General features: G+C 49.0%; 1 protein-coding gene across 1 annotated transcript in view; it reads right to left on the reverse strand.

Moving 5' to 3' along the window:
* Window positions 1-10617, reverse strand: part of PAQR4 (progestin and adipoQ receptor family member 4) — a 25391-nt gene extending 14774 nt beyond the window's left edge. The window contains exon 1 of the mRNA XM_066628652.1: window positions 10343-10617. Within this exon, the coding sequence (XP_066484749.1) occupies window positions 10343-10508 (166 nt within the window). The 5' untranslated portion in view covers window positions 10509-10617. The remainder of the gene's footprint in view (window positions 1-10342) is intronic.

Raw genomic sequence — 10617 nt, forward strand, 5'->3', positions numbered from 1 at the left:
AAGTTATGGCCAATTAATCAGAAAATGCAAACAGAATTGCCTTATGGAACAAAAAGTGGATTTTCTTAACTCAAAACTGACCTATGAGACGGATAGTTCTGACAGCCACTGACATGTTATATGCTATTGACATGTTGTAATGACAAGTTATCATGATACAGCATTAAATCAATAAGTTGTTAATATGAGTCAGCTCTCATTTCCATGTATCATAATACAGTTACCCCTGTTACTGGGTAAAAGACACATTTTCAAGTGGTGACCCTCTTATATTTAGCAAGGGGAGAACAATCATCCCACTTCACCCCAACACAGTATCTCAAACCTATCAGGGGCACACTTTTTATTTATTTATTTACTTAATTTGATTTTATCTGGGGGGGGCTACAAACCTTCTTTGACCCTGGGTAGCAGATAGATGCCTTAGCGATGCCACTGACTGGGAGGAGGCAACAGAGCAAGTAGGTGGCAAGCTGCTGGGGAGAGGAGGTGGGTTCCTCCAAATTCACACTTGTTAAAAAGCCTGAGCATGACGTAACTTCTGGTTGTGACATCACTTCCGGGGCAACATTTTGAGCTTGGCACTGGGCTACACAATCATTAGCTACGCCACTGGATGGGGCTTTATTTGTGGTGGTGCCCCAATTATGGAACTCCCTCCTAAAGCACCCTTGTCTGGCACCATCCTTATCACCTTTCAGATTCCAGCCCAATTTTGCCCTGTTCACTGGCACCTCTAAGAACAATGAACATCAGTCTTCTCTTAGCTGTTATCTACCTATTTGTGTTTAGGTTGCATTATTTAATTTTATTACTGGTGCTTTTCCTGCTTTCAGTCACATTTGTGCACCCCCTTGAAGATCAAAATGATGGAATGTTAGAACAGAAATCTTTTAAAGAAGGGATTGTTTAATCTGTATGGGCCTGGGTGAGTCTCTGTTTCAGTGCCCCATCTGTGAAAGGGGGGGACAGAAGCACAGGCAGCTCTGAGGGCAAACACAGTAAGAGGAAAACGAAGAGCACTATATCAAGGATGAGTAGCTGCAGAAAGCAACACTGGTGGGGGAGTACTGTTTCTCTCACACTATTTGAATGGCATCCTCTGAGCCAAAAAGGGAGCGGTAGACCAAGCCACGCATGGTGAGGGAGGAGTGCTTGGGTGTGGGAGAAATCCAGTTCAACGTCCTTATTCCCCCTCTTGGCCCACACAATGTCACTGAGGTCAAGAGAATCCGGAACAGCTCAGGTTACCCGTGCAGCTGCCTCCCTTCCAACAGAGTGTGGGCATCCTTGCCACATCCTCTTAGCAATTCAGACCTCCAACTCATTGCAACACCTTCTTGCCTGCTGTCTCCAAGGCCCCCTTGTCATGCTCCCTACACAGCTTCGATATTGGCCAGCCAGCAGGATTCACCTGAAATCCCAGCTCTGCATTTATCTCTTCTCTCCAAGGGGGGGGGGGGAACTGAGCTTTGACTTCCAGGTGTCTCTGAATATGCAGCTTGCAGCAGTGATGGACTAGGGCAGGGGTCGGCAACCTTAAACATTCAAAGAGCCATTTGGACCTGTTTTCTGGAGAAAAGAAAACCTCGGGAGCCACAAAACCCTTTTGACATCTAAAATGAAGATAACACTGCATATATAGTTGTTTTTTTTTTTACCTTTATGCTATGTATAAAAAAACTATAGTGTGTTGCATTTTTGAAATGAATGAACTGCTACAGAGAAAACAATATGTAACATATTTTAATGTTACAAGATCACCATAATCTTAAATTTAGAATTACATATAAAAAACGAAAGAGCTAAAATAAAATACATTTAAATTAAATACTAATTTATTTTCCCAGGGCCTGCCCTAGCCAATTTGGTGCTATAGGCAAGACTTGGGCTGGTGCCCTCCCTAGCAGAAAATCCTGACCAACAGTAAATAGTCATCTTTGTGTCTTTTCCACAGTAATGTAAAAGAGGTACAATGAAATACAAAATCTAATGACTAGTATTTTTCAATACAATAAAGAGATTTATAGTTATTACTCCCCCTTGTATGTCCCAATTTATAATGCACTCCCCTCTTGTATATGCAACTTTCATAATGCGCTCCCCTCTTACAGGTCCCATTTTTATAATGTAGCCCCTTCTTGTAGCTCCCTTGTAGGTGCTGGGGCACCTTCCTTATGAGGAAAGGCATTTGGGCCTCTTCAGCCTAGAAAAGAGGCGCCTGAGGGGGGATATGATTGAGACATACAAAATTATGCAGGGGATGGACAGAGTGGATAGGGAGATGCTCTTTACACTCTCACATAACACCAAAACCAGGGGACATCCTCTACCTGTCTCCTCAGAAGTCAGTCCCAGTAGAGTGAACGGTGCTTCCTCCCAGGGAAGTGTGGACAGGCTCCTCTGCCTGTCTACTCAGAAGTCAGCCCCAGTAGAGTGAATGGGGCTTCCTCCCAGGGAAGTGTGGACAGGAATGCAGCTCACCTCGCTCCTTCCTGCCCATTGCCTCAGCAGCGCTGCATCTCCCGCGCTTCGACTAGCCTCACCTCTTCCGTTCAGCCCCCTGCCCGCTGCACGGCGAAGGAAGGAAGAGCGCAGGGAAGAGGTGCCTGTCTGCCCCCCCGCACCTGCTCACAGTGGGGCGGGGAGAGCAGGTCCAGGAGAGCGCAGCTGCCCCTGCCTGCCTGCCAAGGAAGGAGCTGCTGTGCGCATGGGGGAGGGGGTGCTTGGCAGGGAAGGAGCTGCAGCTTTGCAGGGAGGAGCGGCACCCCACACTCACCAGCAGCCACCCGCAGCACACTGCGCTGGAGCCCCGCTTCCAGACCCCACTGGGGAGCCGCATCAGAGGACTGAAAGAGCCGCATGCGGCTCTGAAAACACAGGTTGCAGACCCCAGGACTAGGGTCTAAGAAAGCAGACTGCACCTGTTGAATTGCTACCCATCATGCAACTGCAACAGGAACAAAGTCTCTGTTGGAAGTACAGGGGCCATTCAGTTCCTGGTAGAGTTCCTTGGCCACTGCTTATAGCTAGGAAGGTTTTGCCTAATGTTTAACAACAAATCCATTGCTTCTGGCCCCATCCTCAGGAAGGGTATAGTGGCAAGCCCAAAGGTAAAGACTCTTGGGGCTGCCTCAATTTGCTCTTTTCTCTCCTCTATCCAACTTCCAAGACACAGAAAAAAAAGTGTGAAGAGCATTCAAAAATTTTCCTCTGCTTTGCCATCTCTCTTACTAGAATGGGTTTTAGCACAGTCTGAAGTGGAGGCTTCTGGAGAAGCAGGGCTCTGAGTTTAGCCAATTCCTGTTTCTTCTACTGCAGTGGTTCTCAAACTCTCTGGGAGAGTTTGACAGCCACTAAGTTCTTGCGTGGGTGGGAGGGGGGAGGCAGCAGGGGCAGGGGAAGCAAGTGTACACGTACCTAGGCCCCTGCAGCCTCCTGGGGGTGCAGGGAGCCCGGCGCGACCTGCAGCAGGGCTCCCCGCAGCAGTGAAAGTAGATGCGGAGTATCGTGCCCCGCCTCCGCTAGGAAGTGGAGCACGATCGCTCCACATCTACTTTCACTGCTGTGGGGAGCCCTGCTGCAGGTTGCGCTGGGCTTGCCGCACCCCCGGGAGGCTGCAGGGGCTTGGGTACGTGTACCCAAGCCCCTGCAGCCCCCCTGAGCGGCGCGATCCTGGGGATTGTGCCACTGCCTCCTCCCTGCCTCCAGGCTGCCCCCGCCACTTAAGGGGGCAGGGGCCAGGGTCCGCAGGCTGGGGCGTCATGACACCCCAGTTTGAAAAGCCCTGTTCTACTGCAACTGCAAACAGTTTTTCACCCATGAACCATTCCTACTCCTGATGACCTTCAGCAGAAGTGGAGGGCATTAAGTACTTAAAAGGTTTTCTGAGAGACTTCAAAGCAGGGCCCTTTTAATCCCTTGGGAAACTGCAACTCCATCCACTCCATCTGCAATTCTTAACCAAGGGCCAGGAGAGCGCGCACACACACTCTCTTTCTCTCTCTATCTCTGCCTGGATTAGCCAGGATCAACTCTGCTTAGCCCATGGGGAGCTGGAAAGGTAATTCCCATTAGGATTCCTGGGTGCTTCAAGGGGAAAGAATGGGAGAGACTGAACTAGAGGCAAGTGCTCTAGTTCATGGACACAAAAAGCCACCTTATCCCAAATCAGGCCACTGGGCCTTTAAGACCATTAGGCAGCAGCTCTCCAAGGATTCTGTCTAATTTTTTTTCTAGGCTGGTTACCTGGGTGCCTTTAACTGGTAATGCCAGAAATCAGACCCAGTACCTTCAACAGGCAGAGAATGTGATCCGCCACTGAACTATGTCCACTCCCCAATCAGCAGAAAAAGAGTCCAACACTCAAAAGAAACACGTTTCACACATCCAATGGTTCTTAGCAACAAAAGCTTAAACAGAACCTCCATATCCACAAACAGTATACCTCAGAGTACCAGATAAATATGAACAAACAGGGAACAGCTATAAAAAAATAGAAATACCTAGCATTTGTATGGCGCTTTGAGCATTCAAAGCACGTCATATGTATTATATTGATATAACAACCCTGTAATGTGCTAAATAAAGTTCTCCCCATATTGCAGCTGTGGAGCTAAGGCAGAGAGGGAGGAGCTTGCATAAGACCACCTAATGAGTTTATAGCAGAGGCGAGATATAAATGGGGAAGTCTTGATGCACGGTTCGGTCTCTTCAACTTGTGAGGCATGGGGCTGGCCGCTCTTGGAAGCAAAACACTGGGCCACATTGACCTTGCTGATCTAGCAAGGAAGTTCTTATATTCCTATAACAGCTTCTAATTTATTTTTGTACATTCTTGGTACCATCCCTGGGCACCGACACTGCCAAGCAAATCTCAGGTGTTTGGCACAGGCCACTCCCTGAAGGTCCCCACCGTGTGGATGCTGCCCAACCAACTGCCTGGTATCCACGAGGCCATTCTCTTGGGAAGCTAATACTGAGTCACCTTACACAAACATGCAAACACAATTCCACTTGGCTCAGCAAAACAGGAGCCTAACTACTTCCCTGGCTCATGGTTTCTTCTCAGCAAATGCCTACAGTTTCCTGGGCTAAGAAAACTGGCTCACAGACAACACAGAAGCATCCTTCTAACCCAGCACTTTTCAAGCTGAATTCCTGGATTCCTTGAGAAGAGAACTAGAAATGGCCAACAAGCTCCACAGAAGAGTGCAGGTCTGCCCTTGCAGATCTCCTCCCATGCAATGAGCAGCTGCAAGAGGAGATGTTCTTTTGGGTCATGTGGGATGACAAGTTTAATAGACACAATGGGTGCCTTGCAGATACATTCAGTGTCAGGGGGTTGCATTAGAGGTTGACCGGATAGGGGACGGCCTTTGTATCCCACCCCTTAAATTCTCAGTTCCCAGCTGCAGCACTCTGTGTGCCATCAGGGGGCAGAAGGGGGGCAACAAGAAGATCAGGACTTTGGCCTAGGTTTACCACACGCATGGCACCCCTTTGCAATTTATTTTATTTATTTAATATATTTCTAACCCACTTTATCTCCCCTTGAAGGGCATTCAAAGCGGCACATCCCAACGTGCAGGGATCCCACAGTAGTCACACAGGCTCAAATCTCATCAAGCTGCAATCCTAAGCACACTTACTAGTGAGCATGTCCCACTGAGCTCAACGGGACTTATTTTGGAGTAAACCTAGTATTGTTTTCAGAGTAGGAAGTTTGAAATTCACTGTTCTTACCCAAGGACATACTCGCATCTTAACCTCATAAGCAGCTTGTGCTCCTGGGTTTCTCCCCAGAACTATTGATCCATAAAACGCCTGCAACCCCCAGATGTAGCCTCTCCCATTGATTTCCTTGAACCTTTGAACTATAATTATACTTCAGTATTATTATAGTCAGTATGACTTCCTTGTTTAGCAGATGTTTACTCGGCTCCAACAGCCACACTTTGCACAAGAAGAATTGCACCACTGTTTCCTGTTGCCCTTTGCCCTCCTTTGATGCAAGGAGACCAAGAACAATTCCCTTCCTTAGTAAGGGATTTGCCAAGACAACATGTGATGGAGTACACAGACTAATTGGCAGCTATATGAGCAGAATGCCATCTCAGAGCTGTGAATTATACTCCAGGATCCCATGGGAACACAGACTGTGATACTGGGCACATGCTCTGAGTACCCCAGTGTTTCTTTCTTTTTCTTTTTTTTAAAGAGCAAGTATCTAGCCGTTATCATTCTGAAGATATGCTTGGAAGTTTGTGAGCAGCTACAGCACAGTGAGATGTGCCCACTTGAAAAAGGGACCCTCACCAAAATATTCCCAACAACAGATGGCCAACTCCACCCTTACAGCAATCTCAGCTGATGACCCACAATTTGGGAAACTGACCTTCCATTGCTTCTTGGCCTGTATGATTGGGGAAGCATGGAAAAATGGTGCATACCTTCTGCACTGGCATCTCTTCCTGTCTGCAGAGCTTGTGAAACATGGGAAATTACACAGATAAGGAGCAGACCCCCAAGGTTGAGTAGTAGCAGAACACATGCTATTGAGTGGCAGGTTGGGGGGAGCTGCAAACAGATTCGGGGTGCTTTTTATGCCAAGTCTGCTGCTGTCTCTCCTATGGACAGAATGGCCCTGATCTGCTTTCTGCTTGCTTAAAACAAGTGGGAAGCAGATTGGAAGATAGCGATCTACCACTTCCTCATATTGTGGAACTCACTGGAAAGACACCTGAGGAAGAAGCAACGTGGAAAGGTAGAGAGCTGGATTGTTGTCTTTCATGCAGTTTGGGGGGGGGGGTTGCAGTGGGTTGGGGGTGACATTGGCAGGGGCTTTCAGTCAGATGGCAGATCACCTGGAATCAGTGCCAGGCTTGAAGGTATATCAGGCAGCTTCGAATTATACGGAGCATCATAAGCTCTTAAACATCTCTTTGTGAAAGCTTATTATTTATTAGGCATTGAATAAAGGAACAAACCAATGTACAAACTGAGGTCATGTATAACTGCCTCAAAGGGCAAGCAAATCTCTTGCCTGGAGTTTCTTGCTGTAGTTTCTCCAGGAATCAGGGTGAAGGCTAACAGGCTTATAACTGATGCCTCCCCATCTAGAGGTCAAACAGCTACGAGCCAGTCTCCAACAGACTTGCAGTGGTCTCTTTCCACTTCATTCAGGCAGGGTGACCATTAGCAAGCAACTCACCAGACTGGCTGTGCCTCAGTCCACCTGGTGATGCAGAGGTATCTCAGGTAAGACAACAGATCAGAGAGAGTTTTGCCATAATGCAGAAGGCTGGTTCATTAGTTAATTCTTGCAAACGCCTTCAGCAATTGGTTCCATTGCTCAACTTGTCTGGCTTTCTCCTCTCCTCCTATGTCAGACATATGCATATATCACTATGAACATATTCCTTCATTGTTCCCCACAAGAGAAAGTGGATAAACAGGGCTTAGTTTCTTAAGAGGTGCTGGGAAACAATTCCTGGTAGTTCTTCCTTCTGATCTCTGAGATGTATGGGGCGAACTGCTGCAGGGACTCAATGGTAAAGGAAAGGCACGCTGCACATTCTCCATGGCCTCTAGAGCTGGATCCCAGCATTAAAAAATAGTTTCCAAGACCAAGCCAAGCTTATAGACAGAAATGCATTTTGCAATGCACAGGGACTAAGGGAGTTGGGGACTCATTACAGAAATCCAGCTAGTCTAATATGCCTGGACTTCGATGAAGGCAATTTGGTAGAATCCAATCTGCACATGCTTCTCCTTACATCCCCTAAGTAAAAAGGTTAAGTTTTTATTTTCTTAATGAAATCTGTATAGTGAAGAAGGAGGCTTGGAATATCCCTGAAAAGCGGCCTGGCCCCCTTAGGCCATAAAGGCTGAAAACTTGCTCTTTCTTTAAAAAAAATAAACACTGAGATTATCAGAAAGTTTCTTACACTTTCTAAAAATTAATATCCCTCTTTTCTTCTATCATGAAGGTTCTCAGTAACTGAGTGAAAAAAGTGCCAGAAGAGAGCAAAGTCTTGATACACCACAGATGGCCTTGCCCTTCCCAAAAAATAAAATTAACTATGACAGAAGACACATTTAAAAATCATTTTTACCAGGACTGGCCCAAGATATCCCAGTAACTGAGGCAGCATGCTAAATACTCCTGTCGCTCACTAGTGAAGTGTTAGCTCCTCTCACTCCCTGGACTGGAAAATGAAGAGAAGGACAAAGCAGTAGTGTGGAGGACAGGGGAGTGATGGACTAGAGTGGACGCTCTCTAAACTACTACTCTGTCTCTTCCACACTTCCTCTTTCACTGTGCCTCCCTCTTGTTTTTTCCAATCAGGGGAATGGAGAAGCAGTGGAGGCAAGTGGACAAATGGATGGCTGCCCCCTGCCAAGATGTTGCCTGAGGGGACTGCCTCATTTGGCCACTTGGATAGGCCAGCCCAGACTCACTCACATGGGAATGGAGCTTGCAGCCTCACCTCTTTGTGGTGTATTCTAGCAAGATGCTGGGATCTCCAGGGAAATGTTCATGGAAATTAGTGATGCAAGTGCAGAATGTGTTTTGACAAAAAGCCCATCATGTAATAGCTGTACTTTTGATCAGGAGAGAGAAGAGAGAAGATCGGTAGCTACTGATGGCTCTGGGTGATTCCCAGCAAGACTTTCTAACTTCCCACTGTTTAACTTCAACAAGACTTTCTAACTTCCCACTGTTTAACAATAATAACAGTTAAAGGGATTTTTAAATAAATGTAGATATTTCCTCAATTAGGCTGCTGTAACAAAATCTCTTGAGTGCGAAAGGCGTGGATTTTTGGACAGGAATGTGAAAGCACAGGACCAGCTCCAAGTCTGCAGAGGCCCTCAGTAAACTGTCCTCTGTGGGTCCTCTCTAAGGCTCCCAGTGGGTCTTGATGGGTGGGATAGGAGAGAGGAAGCAACAACTCTCTCTTGGCTGTGAGACTCAGTTATTGCTTCCTCTCAGAGTCCCTCCCCCAGTCCACAAACATGAGCCTCTCCCCACCAACAGCCCTGTGTTATTGCAGGCCATTTGGTGGAATGTTTGTGTGTGGTACACGAGAGAGGAGATTGTGACATGAAGGCCACGGACACAGAGCTGGTCTAAGGAATTGGCAGTGGGTCCTTTGGTGGGCCCAGGGCCCTCAGCTGCTGCCCCACAATGCCAGCTATTGACGCTAGCCCTGGCTGAGCATGACCACGGAGGTACACCTGTCCTTCCTAAGTGGATATTTGCGCTCATGCCTCCCTGTTGTGCATTCAGCAGAGCCTGATGACTCTCAGTGTTGTACTAAAACATACAGCAGATCCTACAGGCCTGAAGTTGGATCTCCCAAGCCCGGATCTGCTCATCTGGAAGGGAAATTCCAACATGCTCTGCTGGGCCAATAAGAAGATCAATGAGTGAAGAACAGAAGCGGAATCCCACCCACCTCGCTTCTGATCATACAAATACTCAGCACCCACTGTGCTCAGCCCAGCGCTGAAGCCACCTCAATGGGACGCTGCAGCGCATGGGTCCCCCAAGCCCAGCACATTCTACCTTTGGGCCTTTCACTTCTACACGCAAAGCACACACTCTGCTTGGCTGCCCTTCTTTAAGACTGCACTTCTTTAAGTCATCTGTTCTCCCACCACACCACACTGAATACAAGTTCAGGCTGCCATAGAAACCCTGGCACTGTGAGCATGAAGTGAGACGCCGTCACCAACCGCGACAGGACTGTGCTGTCTTCACTCTGGCCAACATCCACCTATGCCTCGAAAAGTAAACTTGAATCCTCGACCAGCTGCAGAATCCTGGAAAATTGGGGCCAAGAGAAGGTGGGGGGGCGGATAGAGGCATCAAGGGGCATCCACACCCCCATGGAAGGGGGAATCGCAATGGGACGATGGTGCATGTGTGAGGATGAGGGTGCATGCAAGTCAGAGGGCTCTGACTCTTGCTTGGGGGTGCCAGGTGCACTGGGTCAGCGCGCAGCGAGGCTGAAGCAGGAGAGGAAGCGTTCAATGGGGCGTGGGGGGATCTGTCAGCGGGGATGGAAGCCTTGAAAGGGGGTGATGCGGAGGAACGGTGCTGTGGGGCCGGTGCAGAGAGGACGGCTCTCCCAACACACCGGGACCACCGCGGCGTGGTGCAGGAGTCCGGGACCGGAAGAGGGAGAGAGACCCTGCTGTACTCCACCGGCTGGGACGTGGTGCAGCCGGGCGAGGGCCCTGCAGGACGGCCAGCAGCCGGTGCTGGCGATCGGGTGCATTGGCTGCCGGGGGAGCGGGAAGGAAGCGACTGCAGCGGCGACGGACGGCTCACCGTGGGTGTAGATGTTGCCCAGTTCGTTGTGCAGGTAAAAGAGGCTGCGGAGGCAGCCAGGCCCGGAGCTGACCGGCCGGTAGCCCGTCAGCACGAAGCGGTTGAACTGCAGGTGAGGGGGGGAGCTGGCCCAGTCCAGGAGCCGGGGCCCCCCCAGGAAGGCCATGGCCGGGCTCCCCCCCCGGGGTCAGCTGCTGCCGCTGGCCGCGCTCCGCATCCTCCTCCGTCTCCTTCTCCTCCTTCCTGCCGTCGCTGATGCTGCCACTGCAGCCACC

Source organism: Tiliqua scincoides, chromosome 5 (genome assembly GCF_035046505.1).
Source record: "Tiliqua scincoides isolate rTilSci1 chromosome 5, rTilSci1.hap2, whole genome shotgun sequence".
In the NCBI taxonomy this organism is placed as follows: Eukaryota; Metazoa; Chordata; class Lepidosauria; order Squamata; family Scincidae; genus Tiliqua; species Tiliqua scincoides.